Genomic DNA, 26,416 nt, shown 5'->3' with positions numbered 1-26,416 from the left:
TTAAAACTTGAGTGGGTTGTACGGATTTTGCTACCGGCTTAAGTGCATTTCATTATTGACAAATTCAATGAGAGTGGACTCAGGTAACTATATCATAGTTATTGCTCATTCTTTATGTCCACTACTAATAACCACACTGGTCAAAACTGCATAACATTCAAAGAAAGAAAACTTGACATGAACATTCCTCATTCTTTTAAGAATGTACTTTAAACAGTACAGTACACACAAATTTTTCATTGCAAGTTACATTACTTGCCAAAAGGCAAAATAAGCATAGCATGTGAAAGACAGAAAAAACAGTTATTCAGTTCTCATTCTAGAAATGTGCTACATGAACTACAAGCAACTGCACTGGTCAGGATCCAAAGAATATTCCTTGTTTTTTAAGTGTCTGTAATGAGATGCTGCATCACTAAGCCCTACTTCATTTTATTTATCTGATGGAATGGTAACGCATTCACCACTTAAACCAACCAGACAAATTGTGGCCTTATTTTACGACTCATATGATTCCAACCACTGGTGTGCATTGAACAATCATTCAGGAGCTGTATCAGCAATAATAGAAATTTTGAGCTGTATTTTGTTATAAAAAAAAAAACAGTAATACCAAATGGTTTAATGAGTCAGTGTCTGTAATATTGTTACAATGCACTTTAAACAATATCATGCCACTCTCAGTACACATGCAGATTGTAATATTAATAATTGTTTTATATTTCTTCTGTCAACAGAGATGAACTTGACTGGTTTCTGAAGCTGAACTTTGTTCAAGGAACCTTCATGTCATTTTTCTTTAGCTCATCAGCACTTATTAGTTTTGTCACCTTCATGACATACGTGTTAACTGGTGAAATTTTAAAGGCACAAACCGTTTTCACTTGCATCTCGCTGTTTAACATGATTCGAATTGTCATGGCCTTGCATTTTCCAGTAGCTCTGACACTGATGAATGAATGCAGAGTGTCAATAAAACGCATGGAGGTTAGTGATGGAGGTAATTGTATGTTTATGTGTCCATAATGTTACGATTTTAGGTTAAACAAAGCGTTGAAATGTCTGTCAATTGATAGAGTTGATTAATAGTCTCTGAAGATATTCCACATATTACAAATTTAACCATTGTTAAATTCCTTCATTGTTTTTTTTAATAAATCATGACAGAGACTTCATTTCATACTTTATGCCATCTGCAGGTTCATGTTGGATTTCAGTATAAATTTCTATGGATAACGGCTAGTTTTTCAGCTGTAAGCCATTAACATTATTTTAGTGGTTAGCAATATGCTGGTATCCTGGTGTTCCTGGTTTTAGTTCAGGTTCATTAAACTTGATTTGGTTACAGTGAGAAAATTTGCTTTCATTTTAGTCAGGCACTTGGTAGTGTAGTTGATTACATCAATTTCAACACAAGCTCATGTTCATTGTGCAAACTATGCCTTGTGTGATGCGCAGAACGTGTGCACGCTAACAAAAGTAGGTACCATCCTTAATGGTACGAGAAATAATGAACTGTATTGAAACATAGAGGAGTAGCCAAAACAATATCCAAAAACATCCCAGCTATACCAATACCTTGGATATAAAATTGACAGCCACCTTTGAAATACCATAGACCCTTTTCATAAATGGCTACCGGTTTAAAATTCTGTTGTATGCATTTAAATTAGCCTTACTAACCTCATTTCAGAATAAAATTCTTTCGAATTACCAACTTCAAAATGAGGTTAGTAAGGCTAATTTTAATACTTACAAAAGAATTTATAATTGGCCGCCATTTATGAAAGTGGTCTATAATGACCATATAAAGTAAGCATTGAATAATTTGTCATTTTCAGGATATTCTTTTGTTGGATGAGATGCATTCAGAAGGTCTTGTAACCTCAAAACTGAGACCTAAACCTGAAGACTGCTATGTCGAGGCCAAAAATATCACAGCTTTTTGGAACCAGGTGCATTATTTCAGTATTTCTTTATGATAATGTACGGATCAACTAAGACACAAGTGTTATAAACCAAGCATACTTGTAGCTTGATTGACCCTTGCGGTGGGAGGAATAGCTTGAATTGCTGATATATGCATGCATGTTCAGTTGTCTCATAAAATGCAAGAAATAAGACACTTTTGCAGCTATACAGCTAAGCACTATCTAAACTCTGTAACTCTCCTAAAATAATTACATTATGGCAGCATCTTGATCCTGATTTATAAACTTTGTTGGTATAAAGTCAGTGTCACAGGACTGACCATTGTATTGATTACTTTTTAATAGTGTGACAGTTTTTTTTCTGCCTCTTAGACAGTTTCTTTTTCCAGCAAGAATATTACTGGTTGTTGAAAACTTTTAAACATTAATGCGCCCTGGAAGTCAGAGATTTGAATGCCTTTATTGTTCTGATAGTCCAAGAATGGAACAGCTTCAATAATTATTTTATGTGATTTCTTTAAATTTTCAGAACTTGGCATTCCCAACTCTGGACAACCTGACTTTCAAAGTGTCGAGTGTAAGTGGTTTATCTGTGATCAGTTGTGGCAGAATCTGAATCAGCAAATGTTCCATTATATTTTGAAATGCTCATGTGTTCTTTTAGTCGTCAGCTAAGGCTTTACTTACAGTCAATACAAACCCTATTCATTGTGTAAGTAAATTTATATATCAAACACGAAAGACCGTGTTTGACCACATTTCCAAACACCAAGAAAAGAGTTGAAAATACGACGTGCAGCTGGGTATTTTTGACGAACTTCGAGGTGTTTGGAAATGAGGTCAAACACTGCCTTGAGTGTTTGATATATCTTCTCAATTGAAACTAAAACTAAGGAGAAGACGGAGAAATAAAATCGTAAAAATCTATGTTAATTAAGATCAGATATCCAAACACCCTCATGACTTCCTTTGTCTAAACTTGATGAATTATTAATGAGTTTGAGAATATTATTTGCATTTGTCTTTAGGGTGAACTGCTGGGTGTGATCGGTACTGTTGGATCTGGGAAGGTTTGTCGAGTGATTTCTGTTACTAGTTATTATTGAATGTAAATATAATACATTCCACATGCTGTATTGGTACTATAGTTACCAAACAAGGATGAATCAGATTGCATACATTTTGACTTTTAAAACATTCAAAACTGTCAAGAAGTTGTTGATGAATAATTCTCTTTTTTCAAAGATTAAAGTAAATCAAGTACTTTTCTTTTAGTATACATTCTTAGTGGTGAATATATTAATGTCGAGAACAGTTATAGTTAAACTATCCATGAAAACCATGAAACATATCGCCTGCCAAGGTACATAACCATTGGCCGCTGGGTTAAGCCAGAAGTTGACAACAATAAGTCTGCTCACTGTTGATTTCTTCTGACTTCCATTGTTAACTCACCCGTTACTGCATGCAACTATCAGCTAATTGACTCACAGTCTTACTGTTAATTATTGTCCTTTAGTCTTCTCTCTTGATGGCAATACTTGGTGAGCTGCCATTGTCTGATGGCACCATAACAGTGAAAGGCAAAATTGCCTATGCCTCACAACAGGCCTGGATTTATAATGGAACACTACGCCAGAACATTCTGTTTGGACAGGACGATGAAGAGGACAAGTTCAGTGAAGTGATCAAGGCCTGTGCTTTGGATAAGGTGTCTAGATTTGACATTGTATTTCTATCGTTGTTACGGTTGATTTTTACAGAATATTCCAAGTAATATTTTTTTACTGAACATTAACTAAAATATTGGTTTGAAAAGATCAGCCAGGATTTTTAAACTTAACATTAAATTAATTCTGAATGTGAATAACAGTGCGGTTTGTGGAAGAATGTCAATGCTTTGTTGGTACTGAGAGAGATTCTGATCCTTCGAGGACTCGTAAGAATTCAAAAAGTTGATAGCAAATTTGCAACTTTGCTCTCGAGAGCACCAGCTTCAATTCTTGAGGATGGTATCAGCTATTAACTGGGGAAGACACTAGCTCTTGATATTCTTTTGGTATATATAGTTCGTATTATGTGCTCGTTCGGGTGAGGGGAGTTCTGAAACGAACTGCTGTTAGTCACCAACAATAGCTCTTTTCAGAATTCCCCTCACCCGCACGATCACATAATACAAACTACTGATTTTCATGGGTTCAAACCATTAACTCACTAATATTCTTTTAATAGGATATTGAATTACTCCCAGAGGGCGACATGACCTTAGTGGGTGAACGAGGTGTGTCCTTAAGTGGAGGTCAAAGGGCAAGAGTCAACTTGGCAAGGTATGGTTAATAATAGGAGATATAGCCCTGGGACGGGTTGTTCAAAAGCCAAGTAATGCTTCCATCTAGGATTATAGTAATAGTAATTAGGAACTCTATTCAGGGTCGAAGAACATGGGGAGAATAGCATTAAGGTTCCTCGAAGTTTGAATTTGTCGTGTATTGAGAAGTTTTTTTAATGCATGTGTTTTGCGGAGTTAAAGATTAGTCAAGGTCAAAGCTAAAGGAAAAAGTCCAGGCAGAAATTAAGGTTGAAAAGTAATAAAACTGAAATCAAACTTCACACTAATCGTGGGTTAGCTTATTCTACCAGGCCCTGCTGATCAAAGCAAATTGTAAAATGCATAATTACGTAATTGTCAGCAGAACATCTCATGCCTGCACGAGCAATTTGCAAACTGTTCAGATCAACAAGTAATTTGGACAGTTCCATGCACGGTATAATTAACAGGTAATCCAACTACATCCTGGCCAGTTTGGAATTGATTGAGTTAAAAAAAAATTTCTCTGACTGCCAAATGAACCCGGCCTTTTCTCTCGTCAGCCAGTCCTCGGAATTTTTCTCATCAGCTGTTTCCAAATTGGACAGCACGTAGTCTTATTCCATATACTAAATTGCTACAATTCCTGAATCCAGTTTCCCACTTTCTGACTTGAAATCGCCATCTTGTTTACAGAGATATACTTGACAAACCTTAAGAAATCATCTGAATTTATTTAAGCGGATAAAGCTTAGCATGACCTCAAATGCCTGTCGAAGGCATACATTAAGTTGCACTGCATAATTGTACTTCAGACGTTTTTCTTCTTTATTTTCTTTCAGTCAGAGAAAGGTTGCAACAAAACCATTTAGATTTTAGTTAGCAGACTTGGTTTGTTTCAGGGCAGTGTATGCAGATGCTGATATTTACTTGATGGATGATCCATTGAGTGCTGTGGATGCAAATGTGGGACGACACCTGTTTGAAAAGTAAGAATACTAAATTTATATTAATACTGCATTCAACTTGCCAATGTGCTCAAAGAATTCAATAAATAACTTTCATAACTTTCATTGTACTGGCACGGTGAAGTGAAGGAGACAGCTCGTGCGAAATATCACACAGAAGCGTGCGGGGACCCAGCATAACCAGTACACTTTTTTTTGATCGATCATACAGTAGTTTTGGAATTTGCCTTGTCCAAAGACGTTTCATGTCATTTTTTATTTTGATCAGATTGTTCTTTTATTTAACTTCTCACTCTGACATATCATATTCCCTTTGTTCTTAAAAGATGTATTTGCGGATATCTGGCGAGCAAGCCTCGTATCTTAGTAACGCACCAGCTCCAGCATATTGGAGAAGCCGATGATTTGATGGTCTTGGATCAGGTAAAAGGGCTTATTATTGATCTACTGAACACTGCTTTGTCACTAACTGCAGCATAGTATAATCACTGAAAACACCTGTTGTCTCCCTTTATCTTGTTCTAAGGGCAAGGTGGTTAACAGAGGACCCTATAAAGAACTGTCTCTATGTAAAGGCAGTACAGACATTATGGCGTGCTTAACTGACCCAGAAACAGAGGCAGGTCGTCAGATTGAGGCAAAGGATGCTGAAAGACTGATGGTTGCTAGGCAACTAAGTAGACAAGACTCATTTCCATGTCATCGGCTTAGTAAAGTGGGTGACAGTACTCATTCCATCATGTCCGCCACCACAACATTGTCTGTTTATGTAAGTTTAATGAATCCTGTCTTGTCTAATACTATCGATAAAACACCACAGAAGACCACAGAAAGTTCAATCTTACCGGATTTTTTCAGCTCACCGATAAAAATTGTTTTCACTTTTGTTTGACAAGTGGCCTAAAGTGGAATTCATACATCTAGGAGTCCAATAATGATAAATACAAATAAGTTTATCGACAGACAACCAGAGGGCAAGTGGCAGTACTAAAAGGGTGTTATGCAATTTGTGAATTAATAAACCTGTGATTATTTAAAATACATGCAGACAAGGAATATGTGGTTCTGTACCTCGTCTTTAACAACATAACTTAGAGGGCGTTTTTGTGGGGATCTTTCCCCATGCTTCTTTGGCGAAACAGCCACTAACATTCAAACCTGAGTTGGAAAATTCACGTGAAACACGGGTCCTGTAAATAGACATTAACTACCGTCAATAACTTCGTGGAAGGTTCGACAGTAACTTTATATTATCATGACTTTCGCCTGTACTACTACCATCAACTGACACTTCCCGTTAGCTGACACTTCATGTGCTAAGATTGCTAAAGCTCAACTACTTGAATGCTTAACTTGCAGTGCTGACTATTTTCAACGACTGATTCTGGAAAGCTGATACACCAACATAGAACAAATGCCCCTTAACAGATGTCAGCAACTACCGTCAACTTACAAACGGCTTATTCACGACATAAACAAAACCGACGGACAGATCTCAAACAGGACGACTTAATTTGACTAACAGTAGACAGATCGAAACTTACTAGAGCCGACCAATGACTGTTGGCAACCTTTACACCAGACTTACAGCCAATATCATTATGACTAAACTGACCAATCAGTTTCAAAGGACCAGACTTATAACATCATCCACTGGCTTTTTTCGCTGGGTTCCGAAGATGGCTTCCGCGCAGGTTGTCTAACGTCAGTCACCAACAACAGTTCTTTTCAGAACTACTCTCACCCAGACGAACCCACCATAAGAACACTGATACAGGCCACTTATTGTCATTAAATTGTTTGCTCCATAGGAGGACAATCTTCTTCCACCTGAACAGAGACAAGAAGGAGCTGTCAGTTCTAAGACTTACTTAGCATATTTCCGCGCATTTCACAATCTAGGAACTGCTTGTGTTGTTATCTTTTTATTCGCTCTTTGCCAGGTAAGAAATATAACTGATATACAAGTAATAATTCTTTTAAAGGTTACTTTTTTTTTTTACATAAGGTCAAATTTGAATTATGGTGAAAAGGACACTTTAAAACAGAAAAAAATCCTATAAAGTTAAATTTGAGATGTGCGATCAGTTCTTTTTTTCTGTGGTATCATGTGAATATTGGTATCTGTCTGATATGCTAAACTTTACTTGCTGTGAATTTGAATTGCGAAAATATTTTGCGATGTGAGGACTTTCTCCCTCTCATTTCGGTAATGTAGAAACGTTTAGGAAAGTATAAAGTGAGAATATACCGTTAAAATCCTATAGCAAGGGTTTCCTGCCAAATGTTCAGACTTACTCTCCTTAGTCTCATGTAAAGTCCCCCCCCCCCCCCCCGCCCTGCCCTCCACGTCTCCCAACTTTTTTTGAGAAGTTTGCTGCCATAGTAAAGAACGTTTTTTCTCGCATATCGTTACATAATGCAGGTTTGGAATTTTCTGCTGACCACTATAGCATGCAGTATTCTTTTAAGCACTTGACAGACACAAATTCCCTTTTTAATGTGAGGCCAGCCACTTTTGAAACACAGAATTCCTGTTGATCTTTAGCCCATACTGAACCAACAACACGCTCCTACAGGGATTCGGCTAACGTGTTACTGGGTTTACATCCTTGTTGCCACCCAATTCAGGTCATGTGATGATTCACTTGGGGGGTTACAACAGTTCTGTTTGTCCATACTGTGCAATTAGTTGCGTGTGGTTAATTGCACAATTGATACCTCGCAAATAAATTATCACGTGGCCTGAATTGGGTGGCAACAAGGATCAGTGTAAACACGGTAGCCGAATCCGTCTATTTTTGGCATTTCCTGATATTTTAGAATGATAGTATTAGCAAACAGCCCTAAGAGGAATTGAAAATGGTGATGAAATACCTAGAATAATTGCATATTGTATAATATTCAGAGTACGACTCTTGTAAATGAAAGGATAAAGATTTGTGAAGTGACTGTCTTTTTACTCTGGTGGTAGGTAGTAGCAATGTTAGCAGATTGGTGGTTATCATATTGGTAAGATAACAAATTCTACCTCTTACATTTTAAAAGGCGATAATAGCAAGGTAGTTCCACTTCTTTCGTAGTATGGTATTCAGTGCAGGCATTCTGGCCAGCGAGTTGGTGGAATTTGCTTGCATATTATCTTGGACCCGCAAGACGTAGAGTGTAGGCTCCTTCAGGCTCATCTTTACCCCCCCCCCCCCTAAACTTTTTTTTCCTCCCTCTGATTCAAAGCATCGTCTCTGTTCTGACTCCACGATCACTCAACTATTTTGTATACAGTCTGGACATACCAAAAATAACATTTGAAATTCAGAGACGTTATCAACAACATATAAATGAGAATTACTACTTGCAATTTTCTCGACATGCTCTTCTGTTTTTTTTAAATAAGCATTGAAGTAATTAAGAAAAGAGACGTTCGACAATCCTCGAGTCAAAGCTTGTGTACTGTTTCGCTTAATGTACACATGATACCATTGCTCCCATATCCTTATTACTTGGGGTAGACCTGACAGTTGATCCGCGCCCAGTGTCTTCACAGAGAGCTTTTGTTCTGTTGTCACAAGGATCATGAGGATGTTATTATGTACTTTTATTTTCCACGTTCAAATTTTTCTTTATGCTATGTCTACTCAGGTCTAATGCTGAGGAGTCGTACCACTTAGCAAAATATCAACAAACCGAGAACTCCACAACGACTGCAGCATCAAAACCAGACCTGGCCCTGTACTTAGGGATTTATGGTGGTCTTGTTGTAGGGCTCTTTTTGCTAAGTCTCATCTGTATCGAGCTGTACTACACACTTGCTGTGGTTGCTTCCAAAAACCTGTATGACAAGATGCCTACCAGTCTTATGAGAGCACCCATGTACTTTTTTGATAACAATTCTATAGGTGAGGATACACCTAGCTTGTTCACTTTCCAAGTTTTATTGCTGTGATTTTCCAACAATTTGTCTCGCAAACAAACGAACACATAGGGCAGGTCGAGAAAATAAAATGAAATAAACTTGCAACTTAATGTAAAGAAACGTTACCAAACGTATACCTAAAATAATGATACTTCACCTTGCAGTCACGGGCGGGACTATTTAAATATCAATATTATCATTGAAATCAAGTCGATAGACATGAGTGAAATGTGATTGGACAAGACTATTTTGAATTCCCACATCTTTAACATTTATAAAAGGTGATAACTGTATCAGGAACAGAAAAAACTAAAAGAAGAGTTACGGGTAACGGGTATTGAGTTTGTGTCATCAGAAATCACATGGGAGGTCCCTAGAGCCTGTAAATGCGGGAAAAGAAAAAACGAGTTACTTAAGGTGGCTCTTCATGAGCAAGTTGTCAAACAGGCTTTGCACCAAAACAGGCATTTTCAATCAATGATGAACTTTGACGGGTTTTTAGGGCGAATTCTCAACAGATTTTCAAAGGACATTGGTATGATAGACGACATGATGCCCATGATCCTCTGCGATGTTTTACAGGTGAAATGTAGTTTGTGTGATCTTACTTGACATTGGTTAATTAATGCTAATAACAAAAATTAGCAGTTCAGCAGGTTTTTTAAGTGTTGATAATTGGCAGGAAACGGCTAATGCCAAATCGTTTATTAAAATGACAATCGCGTGTCATTTGTAATTTATGGCGAACTGCAAGATTTGGAGTCCTTCTGTCATCCTTTATTGTGCTCTTTAGATCTGAAAAATTCCGCTCTCAGAAAATAACATGAGTCGTTAATTGATGAATTCTTCTTTGACATCGTTCCTTGGTGTTTTTTTATATTTTTAAAGTAATGTTTTGATTGTTCTAAATCGTGTTTTTTTTTTCTGCAGACTGGTTTGGTGTGTCTTGGCATTTTAGGATTAGTAGCAGTCAATAATCCAGTGACAATCGTGATGGTTGTACCTCTCATAATAGGCTTTGTTTATTTGAGGAATTATTTCATGAAGTCATCTCGAGAAATCAAGCGTATTGAAGGAATAAGTGAGCAGAACCCTGTGTTACTCTTCTGTCTTAAGATGACCTAATAACAATCACTTGTCTTTGCCTACGTCATGTTACTCACAGCAACACACTACAAAACGTTAAAAAACACTGTTAACTTCCTTCATCAGACAAACAGTCGTTACTTGGATCTCAGTGTTCGAGTAATTTTGCCAAAAAGCAGTTCTAAATAATCCCACTTTGTATCCAAGCACATATTTATGTGTTGGTAGCTGTTTAGCTTTTGATGATCTTCTGAAGTAATCCGTTGGTTGTTTGAGGAATGAAAATTCATTAATTCTCTACTGTTTTACAGGTCGTAGTCCCTTATTTGGTCATTTCTCTACCACTCTTCTTGGTCTGGACACTATACGTGCCTATGGAGTGGAGGAAACGTTTACAGACCAAGTAAACAGTTATCAAGACGCTCACTCCAGGGCGTGGTTCACGTACCTGGCGGGACAGACTTGGCTTAACTTCAGGCTTGAGATGCTCACTGTACTGTTTCTTGCCTTTGTTGCGTTCGTGTCACCGGCTATCAAAGGAAGTAAGTGGACCCAAGTCCTTGAACAATTCTTGGAATAATGACTGTTATTTGATATAAACACAGCATGGTATTATTTGTTTGAAGTTAGTTTTATATGATATGTCGCGTTATTCTCGCATTTTGACTGGTCCTTAATTATGATCAATTGGAAGACAGAAGCATAGGTGTCGCCCTTAAAATATAGACAACTGAAATAAATTAAAATAAAAACGCCCGCAAAAACTTACGCGTAAGCTTACCTTATTCGTAGAGCATGGTTTAATAAGCACGTAATGACTGGTCCCATGGAAAACAGTAAATGTTGTTTCCCCGAGACCCTCAATATTCCCCGAGGCGAAGCCGAGGCGAACATGAGGTCGAGGGGAAACAAAATTCACTATTTCTCGCGGGGCCAGGCCTTAAGTGTTTTGTTATACCTCCCAACTCAAAAATAGAAAAAAAACTGAGAAGAAATCGTTTACTTGACGCCGGCTGGCTCACAAATTTGGCGCGGTTTCAAGGAGCACGACCTGATCACCTGCGAGTCGAAAGTTCAAGTTGTTGTTTCCCTAGGGAGTTAGTGAGTTTTGTTTGCCCCAGGGAATTAGTGAGTTTTGAGCCACGACACGTGACACGTTCTCCTCCAATCGGGAAACGTATTTGAGTTGGGAGGTATAACAGTGGCTCATATACCATGGTAGCTTAGCCAATGAAAACGCTTGGACTGCATTATCCAATGACAAAGTTTTAAAAGGGCGTTATACACCCTCTTTTCACTTGTAGCTGTAGATCTGAGTGCTGGTGTAGTTGGACTGACTTTGTCATATTGTATCATGTTAACTGGTGTATTCCAGCCATTTATTGAGGAGAGTGCCGAGTTAGAAAATCTGGTAAGTGTTATGCATCCATCCTGGAATGAATATTTCTGCACGTTTTATGTAAAGGGTTCTCTTTCAAGTCAGTAGATGACTGGACTGGCGTTCAGTAATATCTAAAAGACCCTATGAATTATTAGAAAACTGTTTGTTTGTCTTTAAAGACCCAGGTTTGCCAGGATACATTGCACGCTGTACAGCATTGGAAAACAACAGAAACGTCGTTATCGTGTAAACCAAAACAACAACAGACACGCGAAAGAGTATAATGGTCAATACTGGGTCTGTGAAAAGGTGAAAGAAGCCACTGTGCATACAGCACATTTTGAGTCAATGAAGGATGCAATTGTTACCGTTGTTCCTCATAATCCTTGTCAATCGTCCCCAGTCTCAGCACTCGATATTAATCACCATGGTTTTTACCTTAAATTATTATTATTATCATTATCATTATCATTAAATAAATAAATAAAGTGTCTTTATTGTTCAAAAGATAAAATTACATATCTTATGTTACATTTAAAAATAACAATGTTAATGGGCTACAATATGTCTCTAAATAAGATAGATATTTACATGGAAACAAATACAAAAATCGAATACAAAAAGTACACTATTTACAAAGCTACATTGTACTTAAAAACTATCCTGTTAAAGAATGTATTCTTGAAACGGTCCGAGTGAATGGCGGGCATTGCGGAAGATTTATTCCTATTATCATGAGGGTATTTACATCTGAAGGTAATTTTGTTCGCCACTAACTCTGGACTTGTCAGCAAGGAGACTTTTTTAGACAGCGTCGGCGTTTTAATATGCTTCCTTAGGGTTCTGTCGCTAAAAGCTGTGTGAATTGTGCTTTTCTAATTAGATGACATCTGTAGAGCGTATCGTAGAATACATGAACCTGGATTCTGAGGCTCCAGCTGAAACTGATACTAAACCTAAAGATGACTGGCCACCCCGCGGACAGATTGAATTTGACAGCATGTCGTTCACTTACCACAAAGGCTTACCAGATGTGCTTCATCATATCAGTTGTACTATCAAGCCCACAGAAAAGGTTTGCTTGTTCTCCTGACCAGTTTAGATCCCTTTGTATCTTGAATATGTACATATAAAATGGTCTGAATAAAATTAATAAAAAGCGAAGATCAACAAAAGTCACAAAGGAAATGTTTTGTGTGCTTGCACTCTTATCTTTACTACAGCGTGTTTCGAGTATCGTTTTGATTTTACCTTCTAGCGTGCTAAATACGATGAAAACAACGGTAAAGACGCTGCAAAGTACACGTCTGTATCGCTTTGACAGGAAAATTGTTGGTAAAATACAGTCGGCTCATATCAGTTACTCTGTTTGGAAGGGCCGGAGAATAAGTTAAGCTGCAACAGATTTCAGGTTAAGTTGGTTATATTTATGGCCAATCAATGTTCTACATTTGTAGTTTAATTTTACTACATTTATTGTTATTCTTTTTTGTTTAACATCCATCGCTTTTATCATCGATTTTGAATCGCCTTATAATGTGCTGCTAGACAGGGTAAACTGTCTCCAACTTCATGATCAACGCATTAGTAAATTCCTTTCTATTTTGTACAAAAGTCTATTTTTCACTAGCTATCCGGCCTATATGAGAAACATGTTCTCGTTCCGTTCTACTTCATACAACATGCGTGGAAACTATATACTGGAAATGCCCAAACCTAAAACTACAACTTTTGGTCTCCACTCCTTTACTTATCTGGCAACAAAAGAATGGAATTCTCTACCCAATTTTATAAGGTTATGTAACTTCTCAGACTTTAAAAAGCACATCAGTAAAGCCAATTCATGAAACATGTAAATGACAATTTTATAATTAGTTAATATAAGTCAATTGTAAATATGTAAATAGCAATTTCTATTTTAATTTTTCGTTATCAAATATTTTGTTCTCGGAAATATTAGCTTGTCAAGCTACTCTGAAATTCGAGCTTAAATAGAGTTTATGTATGTATGTATGTATGTATGTATGTATGTATGTATGTATGTATGTATGTATGTATGTATGTATGTATGTATGTATGTATGTATGTATGTATGTATGTATGTATGTATGTATGTATGTATGTATGTATGTATGTATGTATGTATGTATGTATGTATGTATGTATGTATGTATGTATGTATGTATGTATCACAGTTATTATTGTTTATAATTAAAAAAGGCCTCATAAAGAGAAAGGAAATGGCTTAAAATGAAGAGGGTTTTAAAATTATGGATGATATAGGCCTAAAGGAATAAGTACATTGTAACAAATGAGGGTAAAAAGCAGTGCTGATTTAAGATGACGATTTTTAAGATGTGCTTTTACTTCTCTTCAGATTGGAGTGGTGGGTCGCACTGGAGCTGGCAAGTCTTCTCTTCTTTCAACATTGTTTAGATTAGCAGAGCCAAGGGGTAGAATTGAAATCGACGGCATTAATATCCGAGAACTTGGACTTAGAGATTTGAGATGCAAATTGTCCATCATTCCACAGGTGAGCAATCATAACAGGAGGACAAATAACACGATATGTCGCTTTGTAAATTATGATACCGTGTGAAACGGAGAACATCAAAGAATGTGCAGCTTCATATCGTACTTATTTTGCTGTATTTTCTCCAGTTACTTATTGGTGACATTTGTTTCTTCGTGGTAAAGTAATTCGTTCAGAAGTCTTGCGAAAGTGAAACAGTTTTAGGAAAATGATACAATTAGAATTCACAATGTTCATATAACACGGATCGATAGAAGTAATCTGTACTGAGCTTAACTTCAATAATGTTCTCGCATTTATTGGGCCGATGATATTAAATTTGACAGTGGGCTTTGTTGCTGATGAATAAATATGTGATATTTTATTTTGATGTGTTGTCATCAGTCATTAAGCATGGGTATGAAGGGGAGTGCAACTGAGGACTTACAGTTTGAGTGATATTTGAAAATTCTCTCAAAATATACTTAATTTTAATTTTGTTAATTTTTGTAGGAACCCGTGTTGTTTAGTGGTCCCATGAGGAGAAATTTGGATCCACTTGGAGAGCGTGAGGACGCTGAACTGTGGAATGTGCTGGAGGAGGTAACAGAAATGTTTTACCTGACAGGACAATTAGCGCAAATGTTGGCGTAAAATGATGTCTGTTTTTTGCAGGTCCAACTAAAACAAGCTGTGGAGGAGTTGCCAAACAAACTAGATCAAGAGCTTGCGGAGTCAGGCTCAAATTTTAGTGTTGGTCAGCGGCAGCTTGTATGCCTGGCACGCGCAATTCTAAGGCACAGCCGTATCTTGGTGATTGATGAAGCTACTGCGAATGTTGATCAAAGGTTAGTTAGTGTCCAGTAACGCTCTAAAGTCACGGAAGTCAGTGTTTTTACATAAGATCCCGTTAATATACTAGAAATCTTTGTAATGCTGCAAATCAAATATGACAGGAAACTTCAAGAGTAAACCACATGTCATCAGTGTAATAATCGTTTAGGTTACCAGTCGTAAACTCTTGAACATCTTTGGGCAAAGCGTTTTAAAGTTATTCTTCATTAATACAGATACCCTGGTTCCGGAAGTTTTTTTATTCCTCAATCAAATGTGAGCCACGAGGCGTTAAAAACGATGGTCCGTAGCAGAAGAGTAATATAACTACATTGCCTTCAAAATAAAACTGAGGATTACTTAGTATGGTTTTGCGTGCTTTTAGCTTTTTTTTAATGATTTTAGTCTTTCTACTTAGTACGTTTCTGTAGTAACTGCTTACGAGGGCAAGAGGTGTGGACTTGAAAAACCTTGCAATAGTGAATATAATTAGGTTAGTAATTGATCCTTGTATAAAATGTTCTGTTGCTTTTAACAGGACGGACTCTCTGATCCAGGCCACCATCCGTGAAAAGTTCAAGAAATGCACTGTACTGACGATAGCTCACCGTCTTCACACCATTATGGATTCAGACAGAGTTATGGTACGAGCTTTTTTTTTTCTGTTTAAACACCATATGATCGCTTAGCTAAAGAAAAATCCTTCCTTAACCAGTAACAAGTAGCTCTTCAACCCTGCAACATAGTGGGTACGATGGTTTCTCGCGCGAGATCAGTTGTAATCATCTTGTTGATCAGTTTTGAATTACGGAGAGGTCTCTCTTGTAAAGTTAACAATTGTCTCAGAAATCCATGAACGAATCAATTTCATTTGAATGCGGAGGGCTCTTTTCCCGTTAGATTTACTTGCTTCACTTGTTTATTCGTTATTATCTCCCTGGCTGTCTTCATAGACTCTCTTTCTGTCATCAGGTGTTAGATGCTGGCCGCCTCAAAGAGTTCGATGCACCTTATGTTCTACTTAAGAATCCCCGCAGTCTGTTTGCCCTGCTGGTGGAACAAACAGGGCCTGCGGAGGCAAGGAGATTGTACGAGATCGCAAGGGACAAATACCATGAGCAACGAGCAGCTATACCGGAAACTATGGCTGAAGACAACAACACTGCACCGCAACAAGTACCAGAAATATCAGTCAAACCGGAAACGGAAGCTGATGATAACGACTCTGCGCCTCTGCTACAACCGAAAACACCGGCAAAACAGGTTGATAATCACTCTCCCTCTTCGCAAAAACCTAAAATACCAGAAAAAGAAGATAATTGCCACTCTCCCCCAGAACAAAAACCGGAAAACCTCGAGAAAGACTCTCCCTCCCGACAACAACCGGAAACAGAGGATAATGGGGACTCTGCACCTCTGCTACAACAACAAATAGATGTTGAAATCAAACCAGACAAACAGAATGATTCCACTACTTCAGACAAGGAAGGTACTTCCGCTTGAGACGGAATTGTATTCTGTTGGGGTTCAGTTGTGCCTCTCAGAGGTTTCTTCACAAATGTCCAGTACAATGTAACGTAATGCGTGCTGTTCTCTCCTTAGTGCGTCAGAGGGTCGCGTTTAACTCTATACACATACATAGTTTTAAAATACGCCTTGCACATTTATTAAAATGAAGTATAAAAACGACACTACCACACAATGCGTGTTAGTATTAGTAAAAATCCGTAGCCAAGCTGCAATATGTTTTAAGTATTTTAATAGGTTTAGGAACTTAACCCCGCGATGGGACACATTCAGTAACAAACTCGCCCCAGGGTTTTCTCGGCTGACCTGCGTCGTCATGTACTCCTTTCGGCTCGCCTTTTTCATTCTCCGTAATTTATCAAATAGTTAATAACATAAGGTTGCGACTAAAAAATATATATATCCCGTGATATGCATAGTAGGTAGATTTACACTTACAGTGCGACTACTCGAACCGGGCCGCTTGGAAAAGATTAACCAATCAGAACGTTTCTTGAGAACAAAGGATTTTTTTTTCTCGAATAAACCAATAACATTGAAGAATACGAACAATAGATCTTAAAAAAATTGAAAACTCAAGAAAGTGTGAAGTGTCGTGAACCTCTCAGGAGACCCTGCTATTTGTTTATTGGTTTGTTTCGACCCTTAATTTTGTGCGCTTTGCAACGGTTTCAGTTTAGTTGTCGCAAAATGAGTTTTCAAGCCAAATTTTTCGAGCGAGATTTATAATTATGATAATTTGCCGTCAAGAACTGAATCTCTGAGTGTATATTACGCAGACCATTACTTGCCGTCACGAGAAGCTACCAGTCCATTGTGCTCAGTTTACGTTTTGATTGGTTAGTTTTCTTCTTGGTGGCCCGGATCGAGTAGTAGCACTGTATTACGTAACCATGCAATACGGAAAAAGGTTGTAAAATCGATATAACGTACATAAATAAAGTTATAACTAGCAGCGATTTAAATTGAGACTTATTTTTCTAGGGCTGAGATGAAAGTTGCACAGGCGACCGCAGTAGGGTGGTTACCCCGTGTGATTTATCATCCGCCCGGCATAACAGTAAGGCGAGCGTGGTTCTTAAAATGAGTAAGGCCTCTTCTTTGTCTACCGTAAATCATCGAATTAGCACGTCCCCTCAAATAAGCGCTCTCTTCGAATAAACGTCCCTACTATCGGCCAAAATTTAAAATAAGCGCCTTTCCTCGAATAAGCACCCCCGTCCCGTCCCCTCCCCTCCCCTTCCGTTCCCCTATTTTATGGACGAGTACAGAGACAGCAAAGGATGGTCGTGTTCAATCACAAGCAAGTGATTATCGACTCATTGAGTGCGCGTTGACCGTCGCAATGGATGGTAGTGAAGATCTGCTGATTCATCGCCTAATTGAGCCCAACCAACCTTGTGCAGCAGGTTATACTACGAGAGATAGGATGCTTCTGAGACTTCTGAGTAAACATTTCAGTATTCAGTACCTCCACACAACAGCAATTATAGAACAAGGCACCTTGGGGAGGTCGAGAGTAGATTTTTTTCTGCACTAACCCCTGAGAAACATAAGGGGCTGCAATGACGTAAACTGACACAACCCGCCATGGTTTTGTTTTGTATGTTTCATTTAATCATTGAATCAATATCTCATTTATCATATGATAAACTGATCCGTGATGAGAAAAGCATTATGATTGGTTCCGTGACTGTTCCGAATCTTAGTAATACATTTTACTAAAATATAGCGCTCTCGAATCAATTTCACACTAGACGATAACGGTTTCACAATTTACTATTAGGTTTCTATTCGGAATTGAGGTCTGATGGCTCTATGAACCATGCATTTCTGTAGGTGTAACGCCGGTGCTAATATCCTGTATTTCTGGGGTATTTCTACTCCTCTCTTCACGGGATGTAGACTTGTCCACAAGTCGAGCTGAGAAAGCCGAAGTTGTCTCGACACTTACAAGTTGGAAGAGCGAGAGGTGGAGAGAGATCGGTCTGTAGGTAATCAGGGAGGTAAATTTTCGACGCCTCTGTTATCTCCCCAATTTTGACAAACAACAGTGAAATCTGTGGTGAATATGCAAAGTCTTGGGCCAGTTCCCAGATCGAAAAAACACATCTCCAATTCTGTAAACGTTATTTAGAAGTAAGGAAAAAGGCATCCAATGTAGCATGTATAGCTGAACTTTGTAGGTTTCCTCTCATTATAGCTATCAATCAGAAAATCATGAATTACTCCTCGTATCTTCTAAGTAAGGATAATTGCTCTATTGTTAAACAAATCTTTCTCATGTCGGAAGATCTTCATCGCGATAGTAAAAATAGTTTTCATTCTAATAGAATAAGTATGTCTGAATTATAAAATTTGCCTTTTTTGATCTTACGTTAAAATCAAACCCTATGTTAGCCGAATGCAACAAAAGTATGTTTTATACTGGCAACATACTATGCAAAACTCCACTAAACTAGAATTTTTCAGCACTTTTAAGAACGACTATACACCCCTCTCTTACTTGAGCCTACCAAGCAAGCTAACCGAAAGAAAAGAGCTGGTGAAATTTAGGATAGGCAGTCGCAAACTAAAGATTGAACCTGGTAAACGTTAAGGTTAGAGTTAGGGTAGATATGACCAAATTCCAACGGTTAACAGACTCTGCCCTATTTGTAAATCTAATCAAATTGAAGATGACAGAATCCCACTTTTTTTTTTATTAATTGCATTAATTACTTTATTCTAAGAGATGAATTTTATAGAAAAATACAAAATATCAGTCCGTATTTTAAGCAATTATCTCCATTACAAGCCAACGGTGAACTTACGACCTCTGTAAATCATTATGTTAATACTCATCCTACTTTGATCTACGCAATATTCTCCTTTCAAATCAAACCGATGTAACTTGGTTGCTATCTCATAACCTTGTTATGTGTTCATGATAATCACTACTGTTTTAGTGTTGTCAGTGCAAATAAAGCTAGCTGTTGTTGTTGTTGTTGTTGTTTGTTCCGCCTGCGGATTCCGGCTGTTGCGGATTCCGATTGCTCGTGAGCTAGGTGAAAGCGGTGAGAGAGAAAACACGCGATATCAACGGATTCTTTAGCTTCGTAAAAAAATCCTTTTCCGAGTATCGTTTTTGATTGATTTTGAAAAAACCTCTTAAAACGAGCAGAGTCGCGATGGCATCTAACTCTAGTTGAGATGTATTTTTGGTTAAGTGATATTTCTGGCCGTCAGTACGGACACATAGTGCCTGTGTGTTCGAGAGAGGAGAGGGCCCTCTCCTCTCTCTCTTTCTCTCTCCGGGGAGGTGGGAAGATGAGAGACCCTGGGAACGAGGTTGGATATTTCAGCCACCGAGCTGCGGTTCATTTACGGCTTCTACTTTCGATTGGCTTCCTTTTTGTCTATATAACAAAAAGAACATTACACGTTGACTCAAAGATATTAATATTATGTTCTCGCCACCGTGTTATATCCTCAATATACTATGTTTCAGAGTCTCATACGAAGTTTTAGTAATCCATTTCTTTGAAATGTGCTTTAAATACATCAAGAGTTGAATGCTCATTTGAACTGTCACCAATAAACTAGCTTGTAGTTAGCAGACATGCAGAAAAAAATACAGAAATAAATTGCTCACAGCAATAAACGGCAACAATATAAGTGGTTTCACGATGCACCAATGTTTTCTCTGAAGTTTGATTCTCGTCTAACTACCGACGGAAAAGCTCTTCACTAATCAAGCATCTCAGCAACTGTTTCGACAAAAATTCGTAAATTTATTTCTTTTTAATCAGATCTCATTTACCAAAGATGAGGGTCGTACACGGGTATTTTCGTGATGTGTGATTAGCTGATTTTATTCTCCATGAAATGCGAATATAATTATTAAGAAATTATTCTTCGTGATCCGTTACCCGAAGATTTTGCGTGACCCGTGAAGGACATGAATTACAGAGGAATCCCGATTTTTCGAACCTCCAAGGGGAACGAAAATTGGTTTGAAAAATCGGAGAGTTCGAGAAATCGCGGTAAAATTACAGTGTTCGACTGAGGAGAGGGAAACGATTTTTGGTTCGAGTTATCGGGAGGTTTGAGAAAATGGGGGTTCGAGAAATCGGGATTCCACTGTACTAACCGATATTCGTGATTTCACCGCTCTATATTTCTTCTTGAGTCCTCCGAACGGTTAGAGTCGTCTATCGAAAGCAATTTAGGTATGCAATTCGCAAGGAGCCTTTACTTAACCTTTCACGAGTTTGCTTTCTTCAAACACTTTCCAACGTAAGAGCAGGTTATTAAAAAAAAGTACCTTACTTGCTTATTTTCGTGATTCGGGAAAATGAAATTTTGATATCCGTGATTCGCTATATTTTCCGCTCGTAAACCGTGCCAGAGGACCCCCCCCCCCCCCCTCCCCTCCCCCCATGCACGACCCTCAATGATGGGAGCCGTGCTAAGTTGAATATATAGTTATTATACATAACACACAACTCTTCAATGTGAGAAATAATCATATCAGTCAATGATCTACTCATTTCTATAGGTTCGTATAAGTCTAGAACTCTCGCATATTTTTTTAAAAAACATATTTAAAAATAAATTAAAATACTAATCCAATTTCAGGTACAGTATTTAGGATAGAGATCTCTGTAGAATGGGATGTTCGCTACGGATAGGAAAAATATGAAATATGAAAGGCTAAACACGATAAAACATTTAGTCATCTAAAATTGAATGTTGGGAGAGAAAACCCACGTTGCTTATTCATACTGAATGCAAGATGAGCTGTTCCGAGTGTGACTAGATTAAAAACAAACTTCAAGGTTCAGAGGAGGATCTTTTGCCCTCAAGAAATTGTTGCTTTGTTGTTGTTTTGTTCTTCTGTCTTGTTGGTTAAGGATGACTAGTGAGTTTCGAATTTTCATGTTGCAGCCCGCGTGTGCTCAAGTGTGTTGCCTCTCCAACACTTGCATTTATAAATAACACGGGATGAAGGTTTGCATGGTCTATGAATAGGATTTTCCAGATTTACTAACGAACAAAACAAACTAACATTTCTTACAGTTTTCTTCTGATTTTCAATTGAGGCAAAATATTCGATCTACAACAGAGCGTTTTTCATTTGAGTGTCGAAAAGTAATTGGTTTTGCCTAACTATATGATTGGCTTAAAAACTCGCGCCACTTTTTCATCCAATCAGAAGTAAAGCCAAATCCAATAGTTACTCAATCGCACGCGTTTTCCCGCGCTTTGCGTCAGCTACACGTAATTACTTCGAACTTTGATTGGTTCACTGGATTTTCCGTGTCCTCTGCGATTGGCTAGAGTGATAACTTTGGTCTTGGTTTTACGACGCTCAATTGAAAACTGCTTCAACTGCTTACAAATACCTATGAGCTGATTTGGAGACAGAGAGAGAATACTACAAAAAGAATCCGAAAACATTCCACATCTTTACACTTTGGGGGAGTAGGAGGAGCGTTTCTTTCTGGTTTTTCAAGTAAATGGGTTTGTTAGGAACTGAACTGATATCCAATCAACAATATCTGATTAATCACTATTAATCTATTTATAACTGGTTGGCTTATATATTACTTATAGATTAAATGTGTTAAATCTTAAACGTGATGATTAAAAAAATGAAATGGTGTAATTTATAGTCGACAGAGTTCAGAGAATAGTATATTCATGTTCTGTGTTACTGTATATGTACGATAAAGTAGGCGTTTAATATTTAAATCAAACAGTTGACTCGAACTGAAGTTCAGGTTGGCGTTCGTTAACAGTCCCATTAGGGACAATCAGGCTTACTGCAGTGGGAGACTGGAACCCATCCACAAACTCCTCCTCCTGTGTTTCCGGTATGGCCTTCTTTGAATAATATTTTTGGCGAGCTATTTCAAAGAGCCTTTTGGATTCCAGCGGTCCTGTCTGAGCTACTAATTGCGCAAACGTTGATCGAGGGTTTTTCAGGAGTGTATAGGGAGCGTCGAATTCTTTTAACCTTCCTGCGTCTAAAACCTGAAACAAATCAAAGTAGAGACACCTTCACTCCTCACCGCATTTTTTGTAGTGTGTCAAAAAACGATTTGCCTGGCAATTCGCATCATTCTAAAATGAATTAAGCTTACCATAACTCTGTCTGAATCCATAATGGTGTGAAGACGGTGAGCTATCGTTAGTACAGTGCACTTCTTGAACTTTTCACGGATGGTGGCCTGGATTAAAGTATCTGTCCTAGAAGCAAGAAGGCTTGGTCAGTACCGCTACCCATCCAAGAGAAAGAATACATCTTTCTAGCTATCGCCTAGTTTTCAGTTTAAATACAGTAATAAGGCCAACCTCGGGTCTACGTTTGCTGTGGCTTCATCAATCACCAGGATTTTATTGTGCTTCAAAATGGCGCGTGCTAAACAAACCAGTTGCCGCTGTCCCACGCTGAAGTTTGAACCAGCCTCGGCAAACTCAGTGTCCATGCCCTTCATGCTTTCGACGGCAGATTTCAACTGCACCTGATAAGAAAAATAATATTAACTTTTATATTCCTTCAATGACGTCCAGTTAAGAAGTAGGTCGTGATTAAGGTAGTCGCAGTCGGGCTAAACTGGCTCAGATTATTCCGGTCTCCGTATCATGATTTGTTTCTACCCTCCATGGGTGAGACGCCAGTCCATCGCCGATTATGCCTCACAGTTTTGTCGCATTGCTCTAACAGTTAATCTCCATTTCCGCTGATCTCTCGAGACCGATCTACGTTCTTGCCCATTCCTTTGCGGCAGGAGCGCGGACTCCCTTCCCGAACAGCGGCTGGTAATCGAGACTGTCTAACAGTTCGCTGATATCCATTTGTTTCCCCAGGGTGGTGAGAGCCACTGTGTGTGGTACAGTGCCCAACACATACGTGAAGAGGTAAAGAACTTCAAGATGAAATCAACTGTTGCACAACGGTTTTAGAAAAGGCCAATCTTACAGTCTTGACTTAAACGCCTGTTATTATTCGATACACAATAACCAATGATGAAACCTAGGAAATCCAAAATGACTAGTCTGCTTTCACAGGCTGCAATTTAAGATCTCCACAAAATCTCAGGTGACTTATCAAATCTTGAAGTACGGCAGGTAATCTTTAGCAAAGGGCCTCATGAAAAGACCTGTCATAAATATATGTAATGGTTGATTATAACTCAGAACATTACAGTTAGCAGCTGACTTACAGTACAAACGGGTGAATTATCAATCAAAATTATCAGTAAAAATAACTTTCGAACAGCTGTACGGCCAGGATTAGTTGCAAGATTCCAGTTTAGATAAGAACACACGTATCCACTCGTGTAACTCTAGTTCCCCTCTTAATATGGCTTCACTGCGACGTACCTGTTCTAAAACTCTCCACAATTCTAAATCACTGTGCTCACTGAAGGGATCAATGTTTCTTCTCATGGTGCCACTGAAAAGTACAGGCTCCTACAAAGGAAACGACACGTTCAAATAGGTGAAATGAGAAGAAAAAAGAAAACAATACGGTACGATAAGATATTTGCAATTTAAGGAAGACATTCTTATGTATTGTAAACTAAAAGGTACCATGTTTTCTCTGGCTTCTAACAAGCAATGGCCATCAAAAGGTAAAACTGAAACGCTCTAAGACACAGTTGTTACGATATTCACACCCTTCTTCAGTGGATGGCCTTGCTGGAGATAAGCAATATTTCAGAAACACACTTATCCTTTAGGTTGAAGAAAAAGCGATGACAAGTTTTTAAGGTGGCAGCCGTGCGCTGCGAAGCTGACCTGTGGGATGATAGACAGTTTACTCCTCAGGTCTTTCAACCCTATTTGCTGTATGTTGACACCATCGATATTTATAGCTCCGGTTGGTTCTGCCAAGCGGAACAAAGTTGATAGTAATGAAGACTTCCCGGCCCCTGTGCGGCCCACCACACCGATCTGAAATCAGGAAGAACGTAAAACTGTTTTCATTCTATGCTAATACTTAAGAATTAAACCTTGTACCGGCAAACAGCCGTGTATTTAAACCCGTTTCCCAACAAGCAAATATTTACTGTAACGTTTGGCTATTTTTTTCTCAGTAACCAAAAGCAGAAGCTATATGCAACCAAAAAGTAAAGCTATATGCGAGCTATTTCCGCTTTATTTTCAGAGCAAGCAATAATAAAGTGCATCTTGCAAAATGAAGCACAGAGAAAAGCACTCTACCTCTCAGGTCTAAACAAGCGGTCCGATAAAGGAAACGCCGACTGGATACAGAATGCTCAGACAAAGGAGTTACCTTCTCATGTGGTTTGATGCAGCACGAGATGCTGTGCAGCACCCGGGGTAAAGATTTGTGATATTTAAAGCTCATATTATCAAACTCTATTTCGCCTTTGGAAGGCCAGTCGGCAGGAGGTTTAGTATCAGTCTCTCTTGGCGCTTCTGGTTCAAGGCTGCAGTATTCCAAAATGCGCTCGACAGATGTCATCTGACAAAAAAGCAATAACAACAGAAAAGTTACCAAACACACATTATTACCACAACATTCTCCATAATAGAAGATTTTGCTTCACTCAGAGGGCGTTATATCCCACCTTCCCTTAGTTTGTCAACTACGGAAACCAATTAGTTACCTGTTACTATAGCAGCCGCAAGTTCTGGCAAACTAATCAGCGATTCATTTCAATTTTACTAAAATGTACTTAAGCCAAATTATTACAGCTTTAATTTTTGCTTAGGGCAAAAAACGTAGCTACAACACCTATTCTAAAAACTACTACCACGTGAGATAAAACAAAAAACGAAGACACGCATGATTTTCAACTGACCAAATTTTCGACTTCTGCACTTTGTTTGACGCACTGCTGAAACACTCCTGATATCTTGATGGCATAGCTCAGCGTAAGACCAACCACACCAGCACTCAAGGCTGAAAAATACAAACGAAGACAAGTTTTGTTAACATCCACTAAGTGTACTTAATGCCTTCAAGTGCATGAGACAAATCGTCTTTTACAACTTGAAATGACACAGGAATGAGGATTGACTTTTCACATCATCATCAACCTTCATAGCAATATCATTAGAATCAGTACTCAGAAGAAATCATTATTTGTGCAAGCTCTCCACTCCACAGAAAAAAAGAGTTTTACTTTCATGGTTCTCTTGCTGCTACATAGTGTTTTTTACCTACTCGATTGATATACATGTAAAATAAACAGCACAAACATTGCTCATCCTCTATAGCAAACAAATTATAACTTACATGATTTCAAAGCAGGAGAAACTAATGCCACAAAGGAAATGAAGATGACACAGAGTATATCAAGCCTGTAGGAGAGCCAGGCTGAAGTAGAGATAAACGTGAACCAGGCTCTGGTGTGTGCGTCTTGGTAAGAGTTCATTTGATCCGTGAACACCTCCTCCACACCGAATGCACGAATAGTGTCCAGGCCAAGCAGAGTGGTAGAAAAATGACCAAATAATGGGCTACGGCCTGTAAAAGAAGGAAAACCAACAGGAAAGTGAGTAATGTTCGGTGCTTCATTGCTGCATGTTTTGCTGGCGAACAAGAGCGATGACAAGACTGGATGTAACGTAAGGCAAAGCCAGATATAACTATCGAAATTTTGCTTGCAGCCGAAATCCGAATCATTGAATTTGACCATGTTCCTAACAAGAGGTTCCTTGCTGTTTAAATTTTACTCCGTAGTTGGCGCTTTACCATTGTTTAATGACAACAGCTTCTTGTAATTTTTGAGGTGATATCCAACGCTTGCCGTATCACGTGCATTTTCAGGATTTAAAAAGCCGGCATCTTCATTCACTTAAAGGGAGACTGTCACCATTTTTAGCATGATTTTGGAATCTCAAAAACCTATATCGATCTTTGGAAACTGAACAATAATGGTTTTATTTTGCAGAGCAGTACTCGACAAATAATTAGAACCCATTAGGACGTGAGG

The 26,416-nt window shown here is 38.3% G+C and overlaps 2 protein-coding genes across 4 annotated transcripts in view; one reads left to right on the top strand and one right to left on the bottom strand.

Moving 5' to 3' along the window:
- Window positions 1-17,425, top strand: part of LOC110048189 (ATP-binding cassette sub-family C member 4-like) — a 29,532-nt gene extending 12,107 nt beyond the window's left edge. For both annotated transcript variants that reach the window (XM_020753971.2, XM_020753973.2), the window contains 22 exons: window positions 738-987; window positions 1,842-1,955; window positions 2,461-2,508; window positions 2,960-3,001; window positions 3,451-3,642; window positions 4,164-4,258; window positions 5,142-5,228; window positions 5,534-5,630; window positions 5,734-5,976; window positions 7,019-7,150; window positions 8,182-8,219; window positions 8,847-9,103; window positions 9,623-9,702; window positions 10,051-10,201; window positions 10,518-10,748; window positions 11,511-11,617; window positions 12,471-12,662; window positions 13,965-14,120; window positions 14,613-14,702; window positions 14,775-14,947; window positions 15,472-15,577; window positions 15,906-17,425. In XM_020753971.2, coding sequence (XP_020609630.2) covers window positions 738-987; window positions 1,842-1,955; window positions 2,461-2,508; window positions 2,960-3,001; window positions 3,451-3,642; window positions 4,164-4,258; window positions 5,142-5,228; window positions 5,534-5,630; window positions 5,734-5,976; window positions 7,019-7,150; window positions 8,182-8,219; window positions 8,847-9,103; window positions 9,623-9,702; window positions 10,051-10,201; window positions 10,518-10,748; window positions 11,511-11,617; window positions 12,471-12,662; window positions 13,965-14,120; window positions 14,613-14,702; window positions 14,775-14,947; window positions 15,472-15,577; window positions 15,906-16,436 — 3,412 coding nt within the window. In that variant the 3' untranslated portion in view covers window positions 16,437-17,425. The remainder of the gene's footprint in view (window positions 1-737; window positions 988-1,841; window positions 1,956-2,460; window positions 2,509-2,959; window positions 3,002-3,450; window positions 3,643-4,163; window positions 4,259-5,141; window positions 5,229-5,533; window positions 5,631-5,733; window positions 5,977-7,018; window positions 7,151-8,181; window positions 8,220-8,846; window positions 9,104-9,622; window positions 9,703-10,050; window positions 10,202-10,517; window positions 10,749-11,510; window positions 11,618-12,470; window positions 12,663-13,964; window positions 14,121-14,612; window positions 14,703-14,774; window positions 14,948-15,471; window positions 15,578-15,905) is intronic.
- A 3,525-nt stretch (window positions 17,426-20,950) lies between these two features.
- The window catches only part of LOC110048186 (ATP-binding cassette sub-family C member 4-like), a 39,040-nt gene continuing 33,574 nt past the window's right edge, over window positions 20,951-26,416 (bottom strand). For both annotated transcript variants that reach the window (XM_020753967.2, XM_020753968.2), the window contains exons 23-30: window positions 25,717-25,947; window positions 25,280-25,380; window positions 24,748-24,939; window positions 24,249-24,404; window positions 23,832-23,921; window positions 22,800-22,969; window positions 22,589-22,694; window positions 20,951-22,478 (exon numbers count right to left, since the gene is read on the bottom strand). In XM_020753967.2, the coding sequence (XP_020609626.1) occupies window positions 22,197-22,478; window positions 22,589-22,694; window positions 22,800-22,969; window positions 23,832-23,921; window positions 24,249-24,404; window positions 24,748-24,939; window positions 25,280-25,380; window positions 25,717-25,947 (1,328 nt within the window). In that variant the 3' untranslated portion in view covers window positions 20,951-22,196. The remainder of the gene's footprint in view (window positions 22,479-22,588; window positions 22,695-22,799; window positions 22,970-23,831; window positions 23,922-24,248; window positions 24,405-24,747; window positions 24,940-25,279; window positions 25,381-25,716; window positions 25,948-26,416) is intronic.

The sequence above is a fragment of the Orbicella faveolata genome, unplaced genomic scaffold (assembly GCF_042242905.1).
Source record: "Orbicella faveolata isolate gen_17 unplaced genomic scaffold, um_ofav_v1 contig_24, whole genome shotgun sequence".
Lineage (NCBI taxonomy): Eukaryota > Metazoa > Cnidaria > Anthozoa > Scleractinia > Merulinidae > Orbicella > Orbicella faveolata.
Note: the sequence above shows the minus strand (reverse complement) of the source record. Positions and strands in the feature narration are given on the sequence as shown.